This window comes from Plecotus auritus (assembly GCF_963455305.1).
Source record: "Plecotus auritus genome assembly, chromosome: 6".
In the NCBI taxonomy this organism is placed as follows: domain Eukaryota; kingdom Metazoa; phylum Chordata; class Mammalia; order Chiroptera; family Vespertilionidae; genus Plecotus; species Plecotus auritus.
In genome coordinates this window covers 77,171,624-77,198,925 of record NC_137773.1, presented here as the reverse complement: position 1 = coordinate 77,198,925, position 27,302 = coordinate 77,171,624, and the positions used below count along the sequence as shown (strand labels likewise).

Genomic DNA, 27,302 nt, shown 5'->3' with positions numbered 1-27,302 from the left:
ATGAACTTTTATTTCTCTGATCTTGAATTTCCTGGTTTGTGAAAGAATAAAGATAACTTCTAGCTTAAATAAACCATGAGTTGTATGAAACATCCAGCACAGTGCTACTACAAAGTATTCACTCAATAAATTGCCTTTCTTCTCCAAAGTATAAAAATCTAAATTTTCTTCTTTCTCTCTGTCTCATTTCTATGTGAGTTGGATTCCTCTCCCCTACTCTACCTCAAAATGAAAAGTTGAAGAAATGGATAAAAACATTGTTGTCAAATGTACTCCCTTTTCTTGGTTACCAAGATGTTGATTACAAATTAAATTAGTAACGACTTTCTATTATTACTACTCTATAATTTCTAAAGATCCAATTGAACTATTATCATAGTTAGGCAGAGCTGGCTAAATTGTAAGTAATTTCTGCAAGGGGGAAGACAATAATATTTACCCCCTAAACAAGCAAAAATGGAAAAATATTGACCATGAAAAAGGGGGGAAAAAAAGAAAGATCATATATATTACTATATTTCTTGAGAACTGTATTGGAGAAAAGACAAGAACCTGAAAGGCAAAGCATTAGACCTTGTGATGTAGAGTTAGTTCAAGAGTGTTTCCATTTGAAAAGTTACTCAGTTCATATCCTGACAATGGATGGGAAAATTACCCTTTGTGCTCCTCCTCCACCAAAGACGTGGAAATCAATCTTGCTTTAAAAAAAAAAAATTGCAATAAAACTTACACATTCCCAACTTTTCTAGCTGGTTGTATCTTGTAGATGTTGAAAACACAAATGTGGGGTGTCAGCAGAGTATAAATAACTGAGAAAAAGCATAGTGCCAATACACATAAACAGAAATTCTGTTCAGAGGTGCTGGAGACTTGGGCAAAAGCTAGCAGCATCTAACTAACTTCAGTCATTTCAGCCAACCACAGTTTTCCCTTCTTATATAAACCATTAATGTTTTGTGTTTCCATTTTAAAGGGAATCATGTGGAGATTTTACTCATTATTCCTAAGCCTACTTAATATCAAAATGACACATGAATCTTCAATTTACTTTTTTGTTCTATACTCCTGTTAGGTAGAGAGGCAACTCTGAACTTTTCAAAAAACTCCCAAAGGACTTTCTAAATTAAAAGAAGGGAAACAGTAATATGTGCCCTCAATTCCAGACTCATTATTGTATCATTTTCTTTGCAGTATTATAGGGAATGAAAAAGGTAGGCGTTAAGATCTCAAAAGAAAATTTCCACCTTTTAGAAATCTGAGTTGGAAGGAAGAGAAGTTCTTAAAAAGGAAAATAGGATTTCAAATATAAGTTTCACATCACAAATTGCTTTGAGTAGTGGTGAATTCTTAAATGTTAGAATACAACAGAAAGGGTGTCTACCTATGGCGATGAGCAGGGAAGCAGAGGAAACCAGCAAAAGCACACTTGTATGCCGTGATGAGCACAATGAAGTGACAGACATTACTGAAGACCGTGTGTCCCAAGTAACAAAATCTCCCATTCGAACTGTGTAAAAGTTATGTGACCTCACACAACAGGGTTGTAGCGTCAGGACTGTTTGATGTTGCATCTCAGTAGTATCATCAGGACCCAGTTTCTTATCTGCTCTTCCACCTGCCATTCTTTATTCTAGTTTCCTCATGAGGATGCTAGCCATCGCACCTATAGAAAACAATGGAAAAGGAGTAATATAATAATTTCTTTCTGGTTTTCTTAAAAGTAACAAACATTTTTCATGAGCATCTTCTTCTACCACCCTTTCCCAACCCAGCTCCTTTCACTCCCCTCCAGCCAGTTGCCCCCCAGGTCTTACTGGCCAGATATGGGTCACATGCCATTTCCTAAACCAGTCTCTGGCAAGGAGAATGGGATTTCCATGACTGAATTAGGTTAATCAGTGTCTACACTAAAGCTGGGAGATCACCTTCCTCTGTATTAACTGGGGGGCGGTGGGGGGAAGTAGATACAAATGCAAAATAGAGTTTTTATTTTCTTAGATCTTGTAATATATAATAGTGGAAATTAAGGGAATTCACTATTATGTATTGATCCAAGGGAATTAAACAGAGCAGATGAATGCAGACTCCCCAGGCATGAGGACCATATGCTTCTAATAAGGGTAAATGAATTTTGTATCCAATCTTTAGAAAAGAAAAAGAATATATAGAATTCTTGATGATGCTGAACATTGAGTTAAAGTTGACAAAACACCATAGGGTTACAATCTTTATCATAAACTCTCAGATTGGGCAACTATGTGAAGTTTTGCAGAGATATAAGTTCCACAACTTTACGCAAACAAAAGAGAATCCAGGTCAATGCAATTTCAAAACCCTTCATTGATAAGAGTTGTTGAACTCTGCCTGGGATAGTAATAAATACATTGATGTATGATTATATGACAGAGTGTAATGTCTGTGTTGCTTTTCCCATTCATGCCCCTGGGTTAGGTTTCTGTTATCAGTGGAACCTATCTTGGCTTGGATTACATGAGTAAGCAAAATGGAGGTGAAGGCGGCATCATTATCAACATGTCATCTTTGGCAGGTAAGGACACTTGTTTTGTTAATAATAATTTCTTATTGGTGATTTGGACCACAGAAGTAAACCTTCAAAGTATATTTATTATCACCTCGGGTTTGAAATTGAAACTTTGTTTTAATTTTTGTTTGTTTTATTAATGGCTCTATGGAATTTTCTATTGCATATCAAACGTTTGAACTATATGTTTACTTCTATTATTTTAAATCGTGACTTCTTAAGTTATCTTACTGAAGTACTCTATAAACACACACACGTGTATTTTCCCAGAGTTACTTTGTCAGTGGTTATTGTGAGGTTCAGTAATACATGTGAAAGCACCTTTGGCAAAGTGAAAAGTACAAAAAGACGTTACGGTATCTCTATGTGATTTTAATAAGCACATAGAGTTTTAAAATATGGCAGAAGTAGTGATTGGGATATGCTGTCGGGAGGCCAAACTTTACTTCTACTTTCTTAGGGTCTCTAGCTAGGCATGAAAATTAAGCTGACATGAAATAGATTCACTGGAGAAAAACATACAGATTTTTATAGGTACATGGGAACCTCCAATGGAAAATGAAGAGCAGAAGAAGTGGCTAGTCCTAAGCATTTATAAATGAGGTTGAACAAAGGATATCAATTGTGGACAAGTAACTAAAATATACAGGAAGGCTAGAGGAAGATAACAGCTATTTTAACAAGGTCTGCTTGTACAGATTTCTCTTGGCCTTGATTCCTGGTCTCTGGTGATAAAAATGTTACTTTCTTGTTTAGACAGGGCATTTTTTCATTAGATTTTTAACTCCTGTTTTCTGGAAGAAAGGAGAGGCCCAAATGCCTTTCATGCACCTGTTGTTTTTCAAGTCTTTTAACCTCAAAATAATCTTTATGCCAAAGTGGCATACTTGGGGGTGGCCTAGCCTGCCACCCTTCAATGCTAATGTGCTATAATAAATAGACTGAAGCACATAATGCCTAAATATAGGCTACTCAGCCCAGGGTGAGGGAACCTCTGCTGTATGCAGTCATTTGGAAAACAAGGCTGGCAGATGCTCTGTCTTCACTATGGAGCCTTCAAGGTTACTGTGGCATTGGTGGACTCCTCTCCAATAGAAGGAGAACAGCAAGGAGGCATAGCTGCTCTTTTGAACCCCTCTCCCTCATCATCACGCCCCCCTGCCCCACCCCCGCCACCCAGTGATGGCAAACTTCACTCTTGCTCACATTCCAGTCTGGATTTGCTCTCATGGTTCATCTAACTACAAGAGAGTCTGGGGAATGCAGTCTAGCTGTGTGCCTGAGGAAAAGTAGATTCCAGTAGACAGTTAATGGTCTCTACCACCACGTGCAATCCAAACTGCTTCACTCAGGGCAGTAGGATCTACTATCAGCTGGTATCATGTTACTCAAAAGTAGCTATCAACTGTCAGCCAGAACTTTTGGAGCTACTTAGCCAGATCCCTTACTTTTAAAATTCTAGAAAAGAAATGAATGATTCTTAACTAGTTCAAGGGATATTATGAAGTTTTAGAAGTCTAATCAATAGTGACAGCAAGTCTAAACTATCCATGTCCACAAATAGTGAGACTTTCTTAAATTATCTGGTTGGTTTCCGTTAGTGTGGTCATTTCACAGCAGGTGCCCTCAGACCTTGTCCCCACCTCCCAGCTCCAATAATGTCTGGGTAGTCAGGTTTGGAGGTACCTATGACCACACCTGTGTCTGATGGTCAGCATTTTCCTCATTCCTCTGGGAATAGACGGTCCTTAAACCACCAAAACCTGCCACCAATGGAGACTTAGAAATCTCCTTTAGAAGTTCTAAAAAAAAAATAAAATAAAATAAAAGTTGCTTAAAGACAAAATGGCATCCCTAAAGTTATTATATACCTAATTCATAATTTGTTCAGGATAATCTGGCTGTTATTCCTAATATGACATCTACTAATTTCAATTCTAAGGCTAGATTAAGAGGTAAGAGCACGGGCCATATATAAAATATTTGACCTCAAAAAGGACCAAATTTCAGTTTCTGGGAGGCTAAAACCTTAAAGGTAAATTGTCAAGGCTAAATCTACATGATTTAGCCTTTACAAAATTAACAAAAAATATTTAATTTTTATTTAAAATGTAAATAAACCTGGGCAGTGGTCAAGAGACAATTGCATGGACTCTCTCTCTACAGCTGGGAGGGTTAGCAAAACTTGAACCAGGAGCACTATCCAGGAAGCCCCTTGTCCTGTGTCGCTGGAGGCATTGATTTCTTCTTAGGAAGGCTGGAAGGCCTCGGGTTGGATCAATTTAGGACTCTCTGGAAGTCATTCTGTGCCATAAGAGGAGGTTTCCTTCCCTAAAGACCATAAATAGAGAAATGCAATGTATACTGCTTTTTTTTCAATAAGAACATTCATTGAGCACTCACTGTTTCCATGATACTAGTTTAAATATTGTGTATGCAATTATCTCATTAATATTCACAACCCTGTGAAGTAGATTTCATAATCTCCATTTGGTGGATAAGGAAACCTCGACAGGAGAGTTTAAGTTTCTTGCAATAATGTTTAACATCAAGGAAGCAGTAGAGCTGGAATTCATGTGTAAACAGCCTGATAAAAGACCTCGTGTCTTATCTGAATTATCTAATTCTTCAATCTATGGTGTATCTGTTAACCTCTCTAAGCATGTCCATCTTAGCCCATGAAATAAAATTTTTTTTTTAATAATTCTTACAATGTGATTAAGCCAGTGTAATTTGCTAGTATCTTCAGGCCTCTTGGGCACTGCTTTAATATATTTTTAATGCTTTATTGATATATTGGTGAGATATATTATTAACAAGAAAAATACCATAGCTTTCTTGAGGTCTACGGATCTTTCTTGTGGAGCAAATATTTCAGATTAAAAATAAAAAATTGTTGAGGAGAAACCAAGATGGCGGCATAGGTAAACACCTAAACTGCTGCCTCGCACAACAATTTCAAAACTACAACTAAAAGACAGAACGGACACCATCCAGAACCGCAGGAAAGCTGACTGAGTGAAAATTCTACAACTAGAAGGAAGGAGAAAAGCTCACAGAGAATTGGAGGTACGGCAAAGGGTCTTTGTGCGCGCAGAGAGGAAGGGCGGCGGAGTGCCTGGCTGGCTTTCTCTGGCGGAAGGGGGAAGGGAGCCCCCGACCGCATTGAACCCCAGTTCTGACTGCACTGAACACCTATTCCGGGCGAGCCCCTGGGGACCCACGCTCTTGTGGGGGGAGTCTGGACTCTCGGGCGGAGACTCGGGAGCCGGGGAAGGCGGAAGACTGAAAGTCCGCTCACGCCAGTGCGCACAAAGGCTGCGGGAGGCTGCCACAGGCTTTCCCTAGCGGAAGGGAGTGAGAGGCTCCTGACGGCACAAAACCCCAGTTCTGACTGAAGTGAGCCCCAGTTCTGACTGCAGTGAACCCCAGTTCCAGGCGAGCCCCCGGGGACCCACGCTCTTGTGGGGGGAGTCTGGACTCTCGGGCGGAGACTCGGGAGCCGGGGAAGGCGGAAGACTGAAAGTCCGCTCGCGCCAGTGCGCACAAAGGCTGCGGGAGGCTGCCACAGGCTTTCCCTAGCGGAAGGGAGTGAGAGGCTCCTGACGGCACCGAACACCAGTTCTGACTGAAGTGAGCCCCAGTTCTGACTGCAGTGAACCCCAGTTCCAGGCGAGCCCCTGGAGACCCACGCTCTTGTGGGGGGAGTCTGGACTCTCGGGCGGAGAATCGGGAGCCGGGAAGGCAGAGGACTGAAGGCACACACGTGCTAGCAAGGGCAAGGCTGATGGGAAGCCAAGACTGAGACTCCACCCCATCCAAGCAGAGCACAGAGGCTATTGCAATTTGGCAAGTCTAATCCTATAAGGCTGTCTCCAGCACCGGACTTCTCCCAGCATAGACACAGCTGATCCTTACAGCCAACTGGCCTGGAGGTCAATTCTTCCCAGTGATACCAACAACAATAAAGACTTAATTACAACAAGGCTGTACACACAGTCCACAAAGGGGTGCACCAAGAGTGTCCACCCCAGGTTAACTGGGGAGGCAGACCCACTGGGCCAAATTGGAAACCTAGCACACAAATCTACCAACTCAGGGAAGCAGTGAAAATGCGGCGTCTAAGAATCAGATCACAAACGAAAGAAATGGAGGAAAACAAACGACTGGATATAGAATTCAAAACCACGGTTATAAGGCTTTTTAAGAATATCCTAGAAAAGGCCGATAAATATAACGAGACCCTCGAAGAGATGAAAAAGGACCAACTAGAAATTAAACATACACTGACTGAAATAAAAAATATTATACAGAGACCCAAAAACAGACAAGAGGAACACAAAAATCAAGTCAAAGAATTGAAATACAAAGAAGCAAAAAACACTCAACCGAAAAAGCAAAAAGCAAAAAAAAAAATCCAAAAAGTTGAAGATAATGTAAGAAGACTCTGGGACAACTTCAAGCGTACCAACATCAGAATTATGGGGGTGCCAGAAGAAGAGAGAGAGCAAGATACTGAAAACCTATTTGAAGAAATAATGACCGAAAACTTTCCCCACCTGGTGAAAGAAATAGACTTACAAGTCCAGGAAGCCCACAGAACCCCAAACAAAAGGAATCCAAAGAGGACTACACCAAGACACATCATAATTAAAATGCCAAGAGCAAAAGACAAAGAGAGAATATTAAAAGCAGCAAGAGAAAAACAGTTAGTTACCTACAGGGGAGCACCCATACGACTGTCAGCTGACTTTTCAACGGAAACTATGCAGGCCAGACGGGAGTGGCAAGAAATTTTCAATGTGATGAATAGCAAGAACCTACAACCAAGATTACTCTACCCAGCAAAGCTATCATTCAGAATTGAAGGGCAGATAAAGAGTTTCACAGACAAGAAAAAGCTAAAGGAGTTCATCACCACCAAACCAGTATTATATGAAATGCTGAAAGGTATTCTTAAAGAAGAGGAAGAAGAAAAAAGGAAAGATAAAAATTATGAACAACAAATACATATCTATCAACAAGTGAACCTAAAAGTCAAGTGAATTAAAAACCTGAGGAACAGAATAATCTGGTGAATACAATAGAATCAGGGGCATAGAAAGGGAGTGGACTGATAATTCTCAGAGGGAAAGGGGTATGGGGGGGTTCATAAAGAGACTGGACAAAAATCATACACCTATGGATGAGGACAGTGGGGGGTAGGTAAGGGCAGAAGGTGGGGTGGGAAATGGCTGGAGGGGAACTATGGGGGAAAAAAGGAGAAATAATTGTAATAATCTGAATAAAGATTTATTTAAAAAAAAAATAAAAAAAATAAAAATAAAAATAAAAAATTGTTAATATATAATGAGTTAATATAACTGATAATAAACCTCTATATTTTCAATTAAATGGGCAAAAACATAAACCTACAATTCACAGAACAGATAGAACAAAATGGCTGATAAACAGGAATAAATGGTCAGTCTCATGAGTAATCATGATGATGCAAATGGAAACAAAAATAAAATTTAATGTGTTAGCTATCAGATCAAATAGTCCTGACTGGCCAGAATGTGGTGAACAAGGATTGTCAAATACTGCTAGTGTATGGGAGCCACTGCTTTCATCTTACAATTATGTTACTAAACCTGCAGTGGAATCTTAAATTTTTTCCCCATTTTACACACAGAGTAAAGCCCTGAAAATATTTGGGGAGCTTACCAAAGTCTCAAGTCAAAACATGCCATTGAGAAGAGCCATTTGGGGATTACAGTTAGAGTTCCATTGGCTTTCTTGGCTAACAGCTTCATTTATCATACTACCCACCCCCGGGTGTTAATTCTCTTCTTACCTAAGAGCCAATATTTGAAACCATAATAAACAGTTTATCTTTTTCTCTTCTACTTGATTCAGTACCTTCATCAGTATGAAGGGAGACACCCTCTCTTCTTGATGCTTGGCCTCCACACCTGGTGCATTTACACTGTTTCCTATTGCCAGGGGCCAACCTGGACAGCCTCTGCTACCTCTCTGCTCACCCAGGGCTTTGTCACTAAGGTGCCCTCATCTCAGAGAGAATATTAAAATGTATTATCTTGTATTTTGTCCACTCACCAAAAGCTTCTATTCTTTCCATAACGAGATTAGTTTGACAAAAATTCAAAATATTATAATAGTAGAAGATAAGTGTGTAGACCTCTCTGGATGCACACTCTCCTCAGAAATGTTATCAACAATTTTATACCCTTGAAGTCATAGCATGTTGGTAGAGGTCAGCCAACCAAAAAAGTCTTTGAGAAGTTCTAGAGTCAAATTATTTTTCACCCAGCTTTATTGAGGTATAATTGACAAAATTGTAGAAAAATTATTTCCAATCTTTGCTTCCTTTTGTTTTCCAAACTTCCCTTCCTCACAGATTTGTCCTGTGCCCACCCTTATGCCCTTCCTCCCCACCCCCACTCCCACTCCCCGCTCACTCAATTAAAGGCATAGCTGTGGGTTACATTCAACTCAGCCAGTCTATCATTATGATCTCTTGCATAGATTCAGTGGAGTCCTTCACTGTCATAGTAAAAACCTTGACACACTGGTTTGGGCAGAGAAGTTAATGAGTAATGACCACTGACGCAGAGTAAACCGAGTATCAAATGCAATTAATAAGTTTAACAAACATAGGAGTAAAGTGGAGAATGATTCCTCAGCATGTTGAGGGAAGGGTGTGCTCTAGTCTGGAGGCCCAGAAGTTGTTCTGATCATTGTTAACCACACAGACATTTCGATATGAGTTTTTATTTGTAAACATAATGTATAAACCTGCACTCACTTTGCCACATTCATCCTTAACTATCAAAAGAGAAAAAGTTGGAAGGAACAACAGGAAAGAGTGAAGCTGGTTTAATGAGATAATTAAATGTCTGTGTTCCCATAAAACATCCCATAAGAGTCAAATATGCTTCTTAAGTACTCAGTTGCTAAAAATGGTATGAAGGACAAAGTAGTTGTCACAGGAAAAGGACTCTAAATTCCTGCTTTCATCTGCCTACATACTCAGCTACTGAGGTCTTGGTATTTGGGGGGCATCCTCTGAGCCTCTAAGTCACAAAGTGGCATTTTGTGGGAGATTATTTACTCTGAGCTGAAAACATTAGAATCTCAAGAAAACACTTGAAAATCATATATTTTTTAGCATGTCTTAAATATCAATCCAGGGACATACTCACTTGTGCTATAAGTTTTACCTAAAACTAGAGGCCTGATGCACAAAATTCATGCAAGAGTAGGCCTTCCTTCCCCCCACTGCTGGTACTGGCTTCTCTCTGGCACCCGGGACCGGGCTTCCCTCACAGCCCCAGCTTCGTCCGGAAGGTCATCTGGAAGGATGTCCAGAAGGACGTCCAGTCAAATTAGAATATTACGCTTTAATTATTATAGATAATATAATCAACTTGCAGTTTGTGTTAAGGTGGAAGTGCTAAAGTTACTACTTTAAGTAACAAATTCAATTTAATCAGACATATGTTGAGCATTTACAGAAAAAAAAAAGGAGGGGGGGACATAAAAGTAAGTAGGCAAAGTTTCCACACCAAAAGCGATGTAATCAGTATCTTATATCAATATGGCAGAACGAAATAGCATAGCACAGGCCATTTAAAGAGAAACAGGACATTGAGTTGCAAGGTCCTGGGACTCTCATAGCCTGAAGAGCAGTGGTTGGACTGAAATGTCACAACAGACCAGAATTTTCAGGCAAAAAAACATTGATCACCTTCCTTCATCTCTAGGCTAAAAATAAAAAAATCATGTGGTTCCATCTCTGCATATATGCTTGATACAAGTCACAGGGCCTAACAGAGTTAGCAACTGCCAAGTCCCAGGCTTTACGATAAACTATTGGCTCTATGATATCACATTTAACTTTCCAAGTCCCTTTAATAGAGGTCAATTTAAAAATTTTCAATATATAGTTGAACAACTAATACCAAACAAGCTTCATAACTTGGAAAGTGTGGTGAGAATTAGCAGTAGTAATAAAGGTAACTTTATTTGCTATATTTTAGTGTATATCATGGATGAATGAGCCTATATTTCTGGATCTTAATTGGTCAGATGCCAATGGTTATGAATATGTGAGCTATATTTCTTGCTTAGTCCTGGCACAGTTCTCCATGGTGTTCACTTTGTAATCTTATGGCATAAAATTATTAAAACTAGAAGGAGTAAGTAAGAATGATTAAATAGTTATAAATTGACCTTTTGAGGAATGGATAAATGATGTGGTTTCCTAGCCTGGGGAATGAAAAGACTACTAGGTAATATCTTCTAGGATTTACCCTGCATACATAATACCTAAGGACTTTGTTTGTATACAGATTCTGACTCAGTAGGTCTGGGAGTGTGTCCTAAAATTCTACTCCTGAAATTCTGATTCTGGTCCTTGAACCACACTTTGAAGAGCCAGCCTCCAATTTGCAGATGGATCTTCTTTGAGGGGCTAGGAAGCTCATCTCAGCATAGGCAATTACTGAATTTTTAAGAAGGTGGATTTTGGTGGAACGTTAGGAGCAATTTTCAGGGAATTAACAATGTTAATTCTTAAAGTTACCTTTCTGGAAAGATTTTAATTATAGAAATGTAGTTTTATGAAAGCTTATGTCACTTTTTATGTCAAGTCACACTTCGGTCCTTATGATATTTGTTATGATAAACATGAGATTGAGGCTAAAAGCAGCATCAGATAACATGTCCTATGATGTGGGAAAATCACATAATGGGGAAGTCCACCAGTAACTTTGGTCAGCTTTCTGCACGAACATTGATGAATAGATTTTCAGTGGTTCTCTTTTTTTCCTCGTATTAGAGAAGTGATGGTTAAAAACAGAAAGATGAGTAGACCGTTTTGTGTTTGTGGGATGGTTTTTTGGACGGTAAAGAAATGTGAGGAATACAGATTTCTGCTTTCTGGCACTGCTGCTGAGTTTGAGTTGTCAGGGAAAGATCATTATCCTTAGATTCTCAACTTATTTTTCTAAGTTGAATTTCTTTCGCACTTCTATATAGTCTATTTTACAGGGCTTCTCTTAATTTAAAAGAAAATGATGATATAGTACACTTTCCCTATCTAAGCAGATACCAGTTTTTAAATAATTTTTGAGCTTTTTATCTTCTATAAGATGTAGGGATCAAAGTTATCTCTTTTAAATATGGGTAGAAAGAATATTAAAGATGGAAAAACAAATATGGAAATTATGTTTTATTTTTTCAAAATGACTTCCTTATTTCTCCTATAATTACACATGTAATTTCCAGGTATTTATTTTTTTTATAATTATCTCATCAGTCTGTGGCCATTTGGTGTTATTATCCTGAGTGGTTATAGAAAATATGTCTCTGTCTTATGGGTAGACTCTCTCCCTCTATTGATATTTTTTTTCTAAATCTATAGTTATGATAGACATACACCTGTTACTAATTACACATGTTATAGTTTGAAAGCCTTTATACAATTCTATAAGTAAATTTGCACAATGGTGGGCCTAGAATAAGTATTGAAAAATGTGTACTTTTAAAATTCATTTTTAAGCACAAATAAAATATTTCTCACAATATTAAACAAAATTATATTTCTTTAGAGTCTACTTTCTCATTGTCACAATCCTTTGCTTTGTTGTTACTCTTAAGTCCTTTAACCGCACACATTAGGGGGTGCTGTTTATGCAAACTATCACATGAATGGTGTCCCCAGAATCCATACCATGCACACTTGGCACACTTAGCACAGTTCTCCGTGTTGACCTTTATTACCAGCATCAGAAGACAAATAGGTTCCCTGTGCATATGGGAATTAATTTGCAAGATTTAAAAAACCCAAATTAATTCCAGCAACTAATTGGTCCTGTGTCATTCTACTGGCCAACCTTCCCTAAAGTTGGATAGGTTTGATCTGGCTGTTCTATCAATGAAGTGCTACCCTACCCCTGTACCTGGCGTCCTCCCATTGGTTTTACACTTTTCAATAGAGTATATTTAAATATTACTTCATTATACTTTGTACTTGAAAGGTACTATACATAGATCTTAGATAAATGCACTTCTATAAATCCTTTTGAACTTGGATTAGCAGCAGTCCACAACTTGCCAAAATCCAGAAACTATTCCAAGTTAGGATTCTCTACCAGATTTTAGTGGCATTTAATTAATATTTTTATAAAAAGAATAGCAAATAGTAGTGCTTATTATTTGCCAGGCCCTGATTTCAGTATTTTATGTAAATTATCTCAAGCAAGACTCAACAGTAATTACTATTCCTATTCCAGTTCACAGAAGAAAAACACAGTGTTACACAGCAGTTACCCTTCCAAAGCTAACATAGCTCATTATGGTGGATTCAGGATTTGAACTCAGCCAGTCTGACACCCAAAGTCCAAAACCACTGTGCTGTAATCCCTCTTGATAAACTTGATTAAGAGGACATTTTTAAATGATTAAATATGATAAGAAGTAACACTCTGGTGAAATTTATTGGGGTGACATTGGTTAATAAAAGTATATAGGTTTCAAAATATACAATTCTATAATACATCATATGTATATTGAATTGTGTGTTCACCACCCAAAGCCAAGTCTCTTTCTGTTACTGTTTATTCCCTTTACTCTCTTCTACCTACCCCCATCCCTGTTATCCCTCTGGTAATCACCATACTGTTGTCTGTGTCTGTAAGGTATTGTTTTTTTTTCCTTCCTTTCTTTCTTCCTTCCTTCCTTCCTTCCTTCCTTCCTTCCTTCCTTCCTTCCTTCCTTCCTTCCTTCTTTCTTTCTTTCTTTCTTTCTTTCTTTCTTTCTTCCTTCTTTCTTCTTTCATCTCTTCACATTTTCTCAGTCTCTTTTGCTTAGTCACTTTCCTCTACCATAGAGGACTGCTCTATATAGTTGTGTAGGTTGTAAACCGCACACATTAGGGGGTGCTGTTTGTGCAAACTACCACATGAATGGTGTCCCCAGAATCCATACCATGCACACTTGGCACACTTAGCACAGTTCTCCGTGTTGACCTTTATTACCAGCATCAGAACACATTTTGTTTGAAGCACATGGAAATATTATATTTTGGTGTGTGGGTTTAACGTAAGTAGTAGAAGTATGGTTAACCAATACTGAAACCAAACCACAATAGCAATAATGCTATACATATAAAGAAAAAAATGTGTCTTAAGAACCAATGGAAAATGTTTGATTTCTGAAAATTTTTCACCTAACTAAAATTTTGGATGCGGTTGATCTGGCTTGAAAAAGAGTTTTTCTTCCTCCATTTAATATACCTTTTCAAAGCAGCAGACCAAGGTAGATAGTAAATCTCTCAACTGAAAGTCAGTTGAGCTGCTTGAACCTCTCACCTTCCTCCCTGAACGTGAGTTTCAGCACCTGCTTTAGCTTCTCCACAAACTACTGGACCCTGAGCTCTGTGCAGTTAGTTGCCAAGCCATCGGGCCCAGCTGGCCAGCAGCCTGTCCGGTGTCTATGCAGGTGCTGGGGGCTCGGGCTCCTGGATATCTATGTCCCACTCCACCAGCGTGTGGGGCAGCTGGGGGCCTGGAGGGTTGGCTTCGGGGATGTCCAGGGATCTGGAGGGTTATAGGGGTCATCCAGAGTGAGAAGGAGACTATGCAAAATGCCTGAATGATCGCCCGGCCTCCTAGCTGGAGAGGGTGAGGAGTCTGAAGGCTGATAATCAGAGACTAGATAGCAAAATCTGGGAACACCTGGAAAAGAAGGGACCCCAAGTCAGAGCTTGGGGGCATTATTTCAAGACCATTGAGGACCTGAGGGCTCAGATCTTTGCAAGTTCAGTGAACTATGCCCACATCACTCTCCAGATTGACAATGCCCATCTTGCTGCTGACGACTTCAGACTCAAGTATGAGATGGAGTTGGCCATGCACTGGTCTATGGAGAGTGACATCAATGAGCTTCAAAGGCAGTGTGATTGATGATGCCAATATCACTCTGCTGCAGCTGGAGACAGAGATCGAGGCTCTCAAGGAGCAGCTACTCTTCATGAAGAAGAACCACAAGGAGGAAGTAAATGGTCTACAAAACCAGATTGACAACTCTGGGTTGACCATGGAGTTGGATGCTTCCAAATCTCAGGACCTCATTAAGATCATGGCAGATATCTGGGCCCAGTATGAAGAGCTGGCTCAGAAGAATCGAGAGGATCCAATCTGGTCCCAGCAGATTGAGGCAAGCACCACAGTGGTACCTCGCAGACCACTGACATAGGAGCTGCTGAGATGATAGTCATGGAGCTGAGATATATGGCCCAGTCCTTGGAGGTCGACCTGGACTCGATAAGAAATCTGAAAACCAGCTTGGAGAACAGCCTGAGGGAGGTGGAGATATGCCATGCAAATAGACAGCTCACTGGGATCCTGCTGCAGCTGGAGTCAGATTTGGCCCAGCCAAGGGCAGAGGGGCAGCACCAGGCCCAGGAATATGAGGCCCTGCTAAACAAGGTCAAGCTGGAGGCCAAGATCACCACCAACCAGTGCCTGCTGAAAGAAGAGGAGGACTTCAATCTTGGTGATTCCCTGGACAACAGCAACTCTATACCATTTCATCCAAAAGACTACCACCCACAGGATTGTGGGTGGCAAAGTGGTGTCTGAGGTCAAGGACACCAAAGTTCTGATGTGTTAAGGCAGCAGACGTGGGGCACCCCTTGGGGGAGCAGAAGGCCAAGAAGCAGTTTATATTATTGGGGAGTGGGAAAGAAAGTCATTTGGCAAGTTGGGGAAAAACATTACAGATCACTAACCCATCCTACCTATTGGACATACATGTATTGTGGAGATAAAGAAAAGCTCTCTATTTAACTAAATTAATTGCAACTTGCCTAAATAAAATAATTGAAAAATAGAACTCTTTTTATTTATCATATCCCCAAACTGGAAAGATCCCACATATCAGCAGATGAATGTATATACAATTGATAAATTTAACTTTACAATGAAATACTATTCAGAAAAGGAAAATGCGCTATTGATACACACTACCACATGGATGAATCTCAAATTTATTATCCTGAGTGAAAGAAGTCAGACAAAAAAGAGTTTCACTATATGATCACATTTATATAAACTTCCAGAAAAAGCAAACTAATCTATTGTGACACAAAGCAGCAGATCAGTGGTGGCCTAGGGGGAGGGGAAAGAGATGACAAAGGGACATCAGGAAACTTAGGGAATGGGTATGTATGTCTATTATCTTGATTGTGGTTGTGGTTTCATGGGTGTACACATATGTCAAAACTTATATTGTATGTCAATTATACCTCAGTAAAGCTGTAAAAAATATAAAGAGAAAAGGATGCACAATTTCTGCACATCTGAAATTAATTTATGCAGCTTTTGATCTGTATAATATCAAAAAGTGAAACAACGCAAGCGTAAACGTTTTTGCAGGATAGCAGTGAAAATGTCATTGAAATGTTACAACAAGATTCATAAAACCAGGTGGCATTTTAAAAATGCAAACAAATTCCTTCTCTTTCTTGCTGCATGCTCAGTTCTACCTTTAAAGGAAAGTATATGTCTTGTGCCTCCTTGCTCCTTAAACAGAAACAACACAACAGGATTTGATATATTGTCTGTTTGTGACTCTTTGAACTAGCTTGGGTTCAGAAGTTCAGTGCCTCCACTTATGTAACAAAAATTCATTTCGAATTCAACTTTGACAACACTTCTGAACAGCAGCATCCCTGTGCTTTTTGTGGCTGGGTCAACTAGCTTATCTCGGATGCAGGTTCACGCTGCATTTCTTGCAGTCCGTGAACACCATCCCACGGCCACACTGCCTTTGTCTGAGAAACACTTAAGGAGAGGGTAAAACAGCAGCTAACTTCAAAGAACAAGAAGCAGCAACACCTGGTGCAACTATTTATTGCCTTCATCTCAACTCCTAATACACCTGTGTACACTGCGCAGGCATCGTGACTTCTTGTTGACTGATATCGTCGAACTTAAGTAACTTACACATTTACTTAACCTACAAACAAAACAAAACAAGGAGGGAACCACCTGTTACAGTACTTAGAGATCACTGGGCGGACGCACAGTGTGTGAATTATCATTCTCGGGATTTAAATTGCTCTTGGCAGGCACCCAGGGAGTGGTTAAGGTCTGCATTTATTGCTGAACTTTGGCACAACATGCTCAACTAATTGGTGGTGCTCTGGGACTAGTTAGCTGGGTGGAGATGAGCATGCCTCAAGCAGAATAATTGAGCATTATTAGCATGACTTTTGATAGTAATATCATTAAGAGTCATCAGGGATCACTGTTTCTTGACTCAGAAATCATGAATTTTAAAAATGTGAAAATTAGTTACTTCAAGGAATTAGATAAAAAAATGAAATATACAAATAGCTGTAGTTAAAAGGCTTACTGTTGATTAGATGGAGAATTGACAAATATGAGAGATAGGCTTGATAGTAATAGTTACTATATTAAAATGAGTTTTTCTTGCTGTTTTATTAAGGGGAGGGGGGGAGAATTGGACTAGAAGGTAGGGGAGAAAAGATGCTATACATGCTACAGTACTGCTTTTTCTCCAGACCATGAATTTAATTATATTTTTGATTAGTTCCTATTGCCTACATGTGGAAAGTTAAGCAAATTCTAATATTGTTTGAATTCTGTACATGATTATGAAAGGAAATGAATTAAAACCATAGATTCTCTAAATTCCACTTAAGCAATTTAAGCCTCTTCAGCCATTTGGAAACCTTTAAAAATGTAGACTATGTACTTTTAAAAAATCCAGACTTAAAGACTGAAAATGAGATGGTAATTTACTGGATTTAAAGACGATTCTCTCTAAGTTTTAGATAACATTGACTTCTCTTGACAGAAAGTCAGGGAGACAGAAAAAGTTATATATCGCTCTTGATTGCATCCCTCGGCTGTAACTTACCTACAGTGCATTCTGGGCAGTGCAGTAGATAGAGATCATGGGAAGAGTGACCATGCTAAGACGAGTGAGTTCTACAAAGCTGTCTGGTGATTATTTTAGTGTATTTTCTAGATTAATTTTAAAATGAACAGGCACAAATTATTCATTTGCATAGCAATTATTGGGTTTCATCTGCTTATTGTTTAATAAAATTGTTTAAATTTGTTGTTTGTTTTAGGACTCATGCCAGTTGCACAACAGCCTGTTTACTGCGCTTCAAAGCATGGCATCATTGGATTCACACGCTCAGCAGCGGTGAGGATGTAACAATCACAATATCTCTTTTTCTCTCTGTATATATGTGTAGCATGCATTCTACACAGTCGAGGGGAATAAGTTCAGAATTCAGTGCATCTGAGTAAAGTAAGAATATTATAGTTCAGTCTTTATTATAAAAAAAACTAGAGGCCTGGTGCACAAAATTTGTGCACTCAGGGGGGTCCCTCAGACCAGCCTGCACCCTCTCACAGTCCAGGAGCCCTCGGGGGATTTCTGATTGACAGCTTAGCACTGCCGTGGAGGCTAGAGAGGCGCCCACCACTACTGCTGTGCTCACCAGCCATGAGCCCAGCTTCTGTCTGAGCAGCGCTCCCCCTGTGGGAGCACACTGACCACCTAGGGGCAGCTCCTGTGTTGAGCAGTGCACATCATAGCAACCAGTCATTCTGCCGTTCGGTTGATTTGCATATTAGCCTTTTATTATATAGGATAGTTTTAGATCACGTAAAGGACCAAATAAAGAATAGATCATTTTATTTTTTTTAACATTTTTATTGATTTCAGAGAGGAAGGGAGAGGGAGAGAGAGATAGAAACATCAATGATGAGAGAGAATCATTAATTGGCCACCTCCTACACACCCCCTACTGGGGATTGAGCCACAACCTGGGCATGTGCCCCTGGCCAGAATCGAACCTGGGACCTTTCAGCCTGCAGGGCAGTGCTCTATCCACTGAGCCAAACCAGTTAGGGTAAGAATAGGTCATTTTAAAATGAAGTAGATTCTGAACGTAGATGTGTTATTGAAAAATATTCTAAGACTAAATAATGGGAAGATAGTTTTTAATTTTAAAATTTACTCCAAATCTAAAAAGTATTAACTTCCGCTTTCCTTAAAGAGAATTTGCAGTATGCTCCAGCCATTACCTGTCACTGAGTGAGAGCACAGGGACAGGCAGAAGGAGTGGGGCTGGAATTCACTGGGTAGTCAAGGAGGATGTCTCCATGGAGCCCTAGCATGTAAAGTGTACACAGCTTTAAAAAAAATTTTAGACCTAATTGACCACATGCATTGATAATGTAAAAGGGGCTCAGCCGGCATGGCTCAGTGGTTGAGCATCGACCTATGAACCAGGAGGTCACGGTTTGATTCCCAGTCAGGGCATATGCCTGTGTTGTGGGCTCAATCTCCAGTTTGGGGAGTGCAGGAGGCAGCCAATCAATGATTCTCTCTCATCATTGATGTTTCAGTTTCTCTCTCCATCTCCCTTCGTCTCTGAAATAATTTTTTTTAAAAAGATAATGTAAAATGCCTTTCATAATAACTGGAAAAAAGGTAGCTTGGATGAAGCTAGGTAAGCAAGGGAAAGTAGGATGAGAAATGACTCAAGATGTAAGCAAGAACCAGACCAAGAGGGGTTTATGGGTTGTAGTAATGAGCTTAGATTTTATTGAAAGTGAAACCATCAATATATTTTTCACACATAGGAGTGACAAGATCAGATTTCCATTTCAACAAGACCATTCTGACTGCTATTTAGAAAATATGTTGAGAGGACAAATATAGAAGAGATGAGGAAATTGGGAGGTCTCTGCAGTGGTTAGTCTAGGCTCTAGATGAAATATAGAGAGAGTCCAGACAGATGAAGAGGAAAATATTAACAACAGAAGAAATACTAGAATAAAGAAAACAGATGTGTGACTAGTAAATGTTCAATCAGAAAAGATAAGAAGCTCTCACAATCTTAATTTAAATTCACTGGAAATTTAATTTGCCAGGCTTAATCTTTAACTCAACTTTGAATGAACACATAAAGGTATTAAAAATCAAAATAAACCTCAAAGAGCATAAATCTCATATTTACAATTACAATACTGGGAACTTACACAGTCAACTCTTATTTCTGATAGTTATGGTCTATAAAATCACTTTTAAACACTGAATCAGAATTTCCTTGGAGCCTCTGGTCACAACATTTTGGTCAATTAATACATATGTGAATTTCTGTGTAAAGTTTTATGTGAATTTCTGTTTAAAGATACCTTATTTAATATGTATTGTATTGATGTTGAACTCATGGCCCACAGCACCTATACCTCACGCTTGAGTGAAGCTTATCTAACACACGTATTTTCTCTGTAAGGCCTGCTTGGGAACACTAGACATCGATTCAGCACTATGCTTGGGCGAAGGGGCATCTTAAATAGCAAAATCACAAACAAAAAGCACAAAAATAAGAAAACATGGACTAAATGCACTGTGAAAAGGAAACTTGTTTATAGTTAGAAGAACTGGAAGAAGAAAACAGAATATTATTCTGTTGAACCTCAGTTGGAACATTGGCATTGGGCAACTCAAGTTTCTCACAGCTCTGTGGCTTGTCCACAAATGACCCTAAAAGCCCCAGGGAATTTGGGGATTACAGATTAATTTTACCAAGTAAGCAAATGGAATCCCCAAATAATGAACTACATTTTGTTTTACAGCTAGTTCCAATAAATCAATGGAGTGAAAATTAAGCCAAAGATTGTCAGTCTGAAAATACTTAAATTTGTCTTCTAGATAATTAAAAGTATCTTTAGAATCAATCAAAGTCTTAAAACTTTCCACTAACAGTATTATTTAAGCAACTATTCTGTTATACAACCCTAATCTTTGAAAGAAGCAGTGTTCACTAGATAAGTGCAGTTTATTTTTATTTATTTATTTATTTTAACTTAATAAATCTTTATTGTTCAGATTATTACAATTGTTCCTCTTTTTTCCCCCCATAGCTACCCTCCACCCGGTTCCCAACCCACCCTCTGCCCTTAACACCCCCACCCCCGCACTGTCCTCATCCATAGGTGTACGATTTTTGTCCAGTCTCTTCCCACACCCCCCACACCCCTTTCCCCCCAAGAATGGTCAGTCCAAGCCCTTTCTATGCCCCTGATTCTATTATATTCACCAGTTTATTCTGTTCATCAGATTTTTTATTCGCTTGATTTTTAGATTCACTTGTTGATAGACATGTATTTATTGTTCATAATTTTTATCTTTACCTTTTTCTTCTTCTTCCTCTTAAAGAATACCTTTTAGCATTTCATATAATCCTGGTTTGGCAGTGATGAACTCCTTTAGCTTTTTCTTATCTGTAAAGCTCTTTATCTGCCCTTCAATTCTGAATGATAACTTTTCGGGGTAGAGTAATCTTGGTTGTAGGTTCTTGCTATTCATCACTTTGAATATTTCTTGCCACTCCCGTCTGGCCTGCATAGTTTGTGTTGGGAAATCAGCTGACAGTCGTATGGGTGCTCCCTTGTAGGTAACTATTTTTCTCTTGCTGCTTTTAATATTCTCTCTTTGTCTTTTGCTCTTGGCATTTTAATTATGATGTGTCTTGGTGTGGTCCTCTTTGGATTCCTTTTGTTTGGGGTTCTATGCGCTTCCTGGACTTGTAAGTCTATTTCTTTCACCAGGTGGGGGAAGTTTTCAGTCATTATTTCTTCAAATAGGTTTTCAGTATCTTGCTCTCTCTCTTCTTCTGGCACCCCCATAATTCTGATGTTGGTACGCTTGAAGTTGTCCCAGAGTCTCCTTATACTATTTTCATATTTTTGGATTCTTTTTTCTTTTTGATTTTCCGGTTGAGTGTTTTTTGCTTCTTTGTATTTCAAATCTTTGACTTGATTCTTGCGTTCCTCTAGTCTGCTGTTAGATCTCTGTATAATATTTTTTATTTCAGTCAGTGTATGCTTAATTTCTAGTTGGTCCTTTTTCATATCCTCGAGGGTCTTGCTAAATTTATCGGCCTTTTTTAGGAATTCTTGAAAAACCTTATAACCGTGGTTTTTAACTCTATATCCAGTCGTTTGCTTTCCTCCATTTCTTTTATTTGTGATCTGTTTCTTTGTCTCTGCATTTTGGCTGCTTCCCTGAGTTGATAGAATGGCTTTGTGTGCTAGTTGACCTATAGGGCCCAGTGGCTCAGCCTCCCCCAGTTACCTGAGGTAGACACTCTTGGTGCACCCCTTTGTGGACTGTGTGCACAGCCTTGTTGTAGTTAAGTCTTGATTGTTGTTGGTATCACTGGGAGGAATTGACCTCCAGGCCAATTGGCTGTGAGGGTCAGCTGTGTCTATCTGGGAGAACTTCTGTGCTGGAGATACCCTTATGAGACAAGACTTGCAAAATTGCAAAAGCCTCTGTGTTCAGCTTGGATGGGGCGGAGTCAATGGGCGGAGCAGTCAGCCTTGGCTTCCTGTCAGCCCTGCCCTATGAGGCCCCTGGGTCTCAGTGTCCTGTGGTAATCGCTGCAAGGACCTCTGAGAGAAAGCCCCCCTCGAGTTTCACCCACTGCCAGACAGCCCAGTTTCTCCCCGAATGAGTCTGGGTTCCAGAAACTCGCCCAGAACCAGAGTTCAGCGCAGTCGGGACCTTCTGTCTCCCTCCTGCTTTAGAAAACCAACTGTGCACTCAGCCACCCATCCCCTCTGCGGCATCTCTGTACCTCAGCCTTTTGCAATTCCTCTGAGTCTCAGTGTGCTTTTCTCTTTCCTTCTAGTTGTAGAATTTCCACTCAGCCAGCCTTCTTATGGTTCTGGATGGTGTCTGTTTTGTCTTTTAGTTGTAGTTTTGATATTGTTGTGCGAGGCAGCAGTTTAGGTGTTTACCTATGCCACCATCTTGGTTTCTCCTTCGATAAGAGCAGTTTAGATAATTATTTTCAAGAGTTTTCCAATAATAATCATTTAAAAAATTTAATTAGGTGAGGCTTTCTGGAATTAATTCAACACTTTAAATACATATTCTTTTACTTTCTGCTATGAACCAACTTTAATATTGTCATTGTTATAAAGCCAGAAGGATATCTGACTAGTATTTTTCACATCAGAGCCTTAGAATAGCTTTAATTATCAATTTGTCCTATGCTGTGCATTTGCAAGACTAACAAAAACTGACACTTTCTTCTTCCAATTGGCAGATGGCTGCTAATCTTATGAACAGTGGTGTGAGAATGAATGCCATTTGCCCAGGCTTTGTCAATACGCCCATCCTTGAAACCATTGAAAAAGAAGAAAACATGGGACAATATATGGAATATGCATACCATATCAAGGATATGATGAAATACTATGGGATTTTGGAGTGAGTAAAGCTATACATTTTTTTATTTGATGGAGCAAAGCACTATCTATACTAATATGCAAATTGGTCAGGACACCCTCACAATAACAACTGAACAGCAGGCTGTGTGGGGTGACAAGGCTGGCAGGGGGGTTAGTGAGGGACGACCAAACAACTGAACAGCAGGCTGCATGGGGTGACCAGGCTGCCATGGGGGTTAGTGAGGGACAACCAAATGACTGAACAGCAGGCTGTGTGGGGCGACCAGGCCAGCAGGGGGGAGGCAGTTGGGGGTGACCAGGCTGGCAGAGGGGGGCTGTGAGGGGAGACCAGGTTGGCAGAGGGTGGCATTGAGGGGCAGCCAGGCCAACAGAGGGGGGCATTGAGGGGCAACCAGGCCAGCAGGGGGAGCAGTTGGGGGTGACCAGGCTGGCAGGGGGGGCCATGAGGGGCAACCAGGCCGGTGGGGGGGGGGGGCAGTTAGGAGCCAGTAGTCCCGGATTGTGAGAGGGATATCTGACTGCCAGTTTAGGCCTGATCCCCGAGATTGGGCCTAAACTGGCAGTTGGACACCCCTTAGGGGTTCTGGATTGGAGAGGGTCCAGACTGGGTTGAGGGGACCCCCCCCCCATGCACAAATTTCATGCACTGGGCCTCTAGTCTACATATAAACAATAAAAACTGGGAGGGGGAATAAAGTTTTAGGTTGAGAAACTAATGCAAACTTCAAAGTTTGGTTTTGGCATACTCTGTGAAAGAAGTATGGGTTTCTGAATAGAATGTGTTTATACATTATGAATTTTGCTTAAAGATATAGACAATTCATTATTAATACCTTTAGCCACAATCAGGCATAGTGTGAAAAGGTGAAGTTTAGTTATCTTTGGAAGCAGTGATTCCTTATCTGCCTAAATTCCAAGCCATATTTACTTATACTCTTTGTGAAATTTCATATGGCCCCCTAACTTGAATCATTTTTATGCTAAACAATGGATCAACACATGTGTTTGGTGAACAATGTCTGAATTAAAGCAGTCAGATTTCACACTCATAGCTATCATGCTGATGGAATCAGACCATCTGGGACCAGATCCCAACTTCACTTCTGACCATGAACTTCTCCATCAAGCTCAGTTTTCTCACATGTAAAATGGGGATAATATTAAAACAAACTTAGGGGACTTTTGAAAGTTCACAAATAAGTTGATCCATGTAAAGTACTTAAAACAGCAACAGATTCAATAACAGACATGCAATAAATGTTAGCTATAATTCTTTCTATTTTTACTCTAATAACATTTCTGTCTGATAAGTCTAAGATGTACCAGTAGGATAAAGATGAGAAAATAATAATTTTGTCAATGTAAATAATAAATATAAATTCAGAAATCCTTCCTATCAAAATGATAGCAGGTTATGCTTGTAAATCTACTAGTTATTTTATCATATAACTTAGTTAATATCTAATTGAATAAAAAATAAAAAAAATGTTTATCAACTCCCTGATAAACATTTCCCTATTACCTTTTAAAGGTAGTAAATTATTCAAAAGTAACTAAAAAATAAAGTAAAAATTATGCCTTCATCTTTAGTTTAACACACCAGCGTTCCTTTCCTTTTAGCCCATCAACGATTGCCGATGGATTAATAACACTCATTGAAGATGATGCTTTAAATGGCGCTATTATGAAGATCACATATTCTAAGGGAGTTCATTTTCAAGACTATGAAGCAACTCCACTTCCTGTAAAAACTCAGTGAACATCTTATATATCAGCCATAACTGAAAATAAGCATAAGTGACATTCAGACCATATCTTCATTTGAATATAACTTTCAAAGTGAAATGTTATTGTAGGACACTTTCCTTCATGCATTTGATGTTCATTTTTTTCTAAATGGCTAGTTAAATATATAGGTAAAAAAATTAGGAACTGTCAAAAAATATGATGTGAACCAAAACTAGATTTTGATCCTATGGTCTAGGTAATGTTTAAAACAAAGGATATTCAAGGAATATTCTGCTTTTCAAAAAAATGTATTTAAATTTGTGGTTCATAAATATTGTTTTTCAGAACATCATTTTAAAGGGGATACTTGAATTGTTATTTAAATCAAACCAGATGTAAAAAACACGCCTCATTTTGTTTCAATATTAGCATTTTAAAAGAGGGAAGCTACTGACAATGGCAAATTTTTAGTAACAATAACTTTTACTTATACACCAGCTTTCAGCTGAACATGTTAGCTTTTAAAATTGTGACATATTTGGTAACAGTAGTTAAGGAATAAATTACAGTGTGCATACAATCCTAACTGAAAATCCGATGTATAGAAAAATGACAGAATGTAACTGGCTGAGTTGTTGATCCACAGTTCAGCTTCCCATCTGGGAAAAGCATTTTTTTCTTCCTTACTTTAAAAACTTTAATTGAGTCCAAAAATCTCAGGAATGAAATTTGTAATAGCTACAGCAGAAAAGATAGTTAGTGCTCCTAAAATGTTATATTTAAGATACACTTATTAAGAAAACAAATACAGATGTAATTTTTTTCAGATTACTTCTCATTTATTTTTACTAATTTCAAAAGTGCCTTCCTTTCAATGAAACTTTTCCCCCTCTCATCTCCAGAAGTTACTTAGTGTTCTATGTATAGCTATGCAGAAGAAGCCAATTTGTCGCAGCTTCAACTATAAATGTTTTTGTATGCTCAGAGCCATAATCACAAGAGGTAAAAATAGCTGTAGTGTATTTCTGTTTTCCCTGTCAGGTCTTTTAAGATGGGATCATTAAGTGCACCTGCTTTGGGTAACCCTATTTACAAGCAATAATTAAAGCTAATAATAGTGAAAGCACAAGATTTCTAATTCAATCCTTTCCTCTTATAACTTATACAAAATACAAAATGTAAATGTTGTATAAGTGATTCACTGTGTCTGCTAACTCCAGAGCTCCCAGCTTGGAACAAAATGTATCCACTTGAGATTAATAAATATTTCCTAGAGATCCTGAAGTGTTGCCATATCCTGCTCTGTTTTAATTCTGTCATAGAGAATAAGTTGCCTTCACTTTTAAAAGGGAATTTGAATATGAGTAACTGTTGTCTAGATCTTCACATAATGTATTTTAAAAACCACCAAGAAATGAACATCAGTGAATGTCTAATAGAGATAAATTGTATCATTAGCACAACTTTGTTCGTACATTATGGCAGTGACCAATCAGTGAATAACGTGAGTAATATATGTGGTGTGTCACTTATTGTATGTATTTTTCCACTGTAATGTTTAAAGCTATAGCTTAAGCTTTCCTTTTATGGATAATTCTTTGTATTGGCAGCCTTCAGTATACTTTGTACTTTGATTTTTAATTTTTTTCAAATTAATAAACTATGCAGACATTTACAACTGAGTAAAACTAAAAAAATGTGATTTATATTTTAAAAAGTTCTTTTACATTAAAGTTTATCTTCTATAAATAGCTTTAAATAAATCAAGAATGTTATATGATATCTCTAAATGCTGGTGGAGAGTGAACAAAGAATTCATTATGCCTTAATCCTTTAGATAAATTTTCACAGACTATGGTGGTTCCTATAACATGCCTAAATCCATGTTTTTCAAACTGTATGTATCACGTTGGATAGGATATGACAGAAGAAAATGAATAAAAAATGCAGCAGGCATCTCATGCATATATGTTCGTGCTCATTCTCAATGTAAAATATATTTCTTATTGTGGGCCCAAGCGAAGAGGGTTCAAAAGCTATTTGTTTTAAGATTGACTGCAATCACTGCCTCTAGACATCCTTCATTTCTGAATTTCTGACTGTTACCATTTTAATCCTATAGTTCCATTCAAACTTATTAGCACCACTTCTAATTCTTCTTACTAAAATTACATCATCAGCATGTAGTTACACTAAATTTTAATAGGGCTTTGTAAGTTTAACTTTGAACCATTAAACTATTCCCCATCCCCAGTTTTCAAATAAGACTGACACACATATATTCACTCATTCAACAAATAATTACTGAGCAGTTTGGGGGCAAAATTTATACACACAAGTTTTAGTGTAAGGTGTCTTATGTAAATATTAGTGCAGACACATATTGATTAAGGTCTGATCTGGAATATGGCACTGAAGTCTGAAAGAATCTATTGTTTACAAAAGTATTAGAGGCTGGCCAGTGTGGCTCAGTGATTGAGCATTGACCCATGAAACAAGAGGTCCCTGGTTTGATTCCCCATCAGGGCACATGCCCAGGTTGCAGGCTCCATCCCTAGTAGGGGATGTGCAGGAGGCAGCCAATCTCTGTTTCTCTCTCATTGATGTTTCTATCTCTCTAGCCCTCTCCCTTCCTCTCTCTCTAAAATCATTTAAAAACATTTTTTAAAAAGTATTAGAAGAGAACTAAGGAGCCAAACATGGAATGATGA

At 38.8% G+C, this 27,302-nt stretch overlaps 1 protein-coding gene and 1 pseudogene across 2 annotated transcripts in view; both read left to right on the top strand.

The window, feature by feature from the left end:
• HPGD (15-hydroxyprostaglandin dehydrogenase) overlaps window positions 1–26,557 on the top strand; it is a 40,037-nt gene extending 13,480 nt beyond the window's left edge. Inside the window, exons 4-7 of the mRNA XM_080674753.1 lie at window positions 2,452–2,548; window positions 17,712–17,788; window positions 22,719–22,882; window positions 24,484–26,557. Coding sequence (XP_080530879.1) covers window positions 2,452–2,548; window positions 17,712–17,788; window positions 22,719–22,882; window positions 24,484–24,622 — 477 coding nt within the window. The 3' untranslated portion in view covers window positions 24,623–26,557. The remainder of the gene's footprint in view (window positions 1–2,451; window positions 2,549–17,711; window positions 17,789–22,718; window positions 22,883–24,483) is intronic.
• Window positions 11,234–15,220, top strand: LOC308250579 (keratin, type I cytoskeletal 18-like; annotated as a pseudogene). The gene is made up of 2 exons: window positions 11,234–11,310; window positions 13,937–15,220. The product of its transcript is annotated as a keratin, type I cytoskeletal 18-like (transcript).
• Window positions 26,558–27,302: the final 745 nt, after the last annotated feature.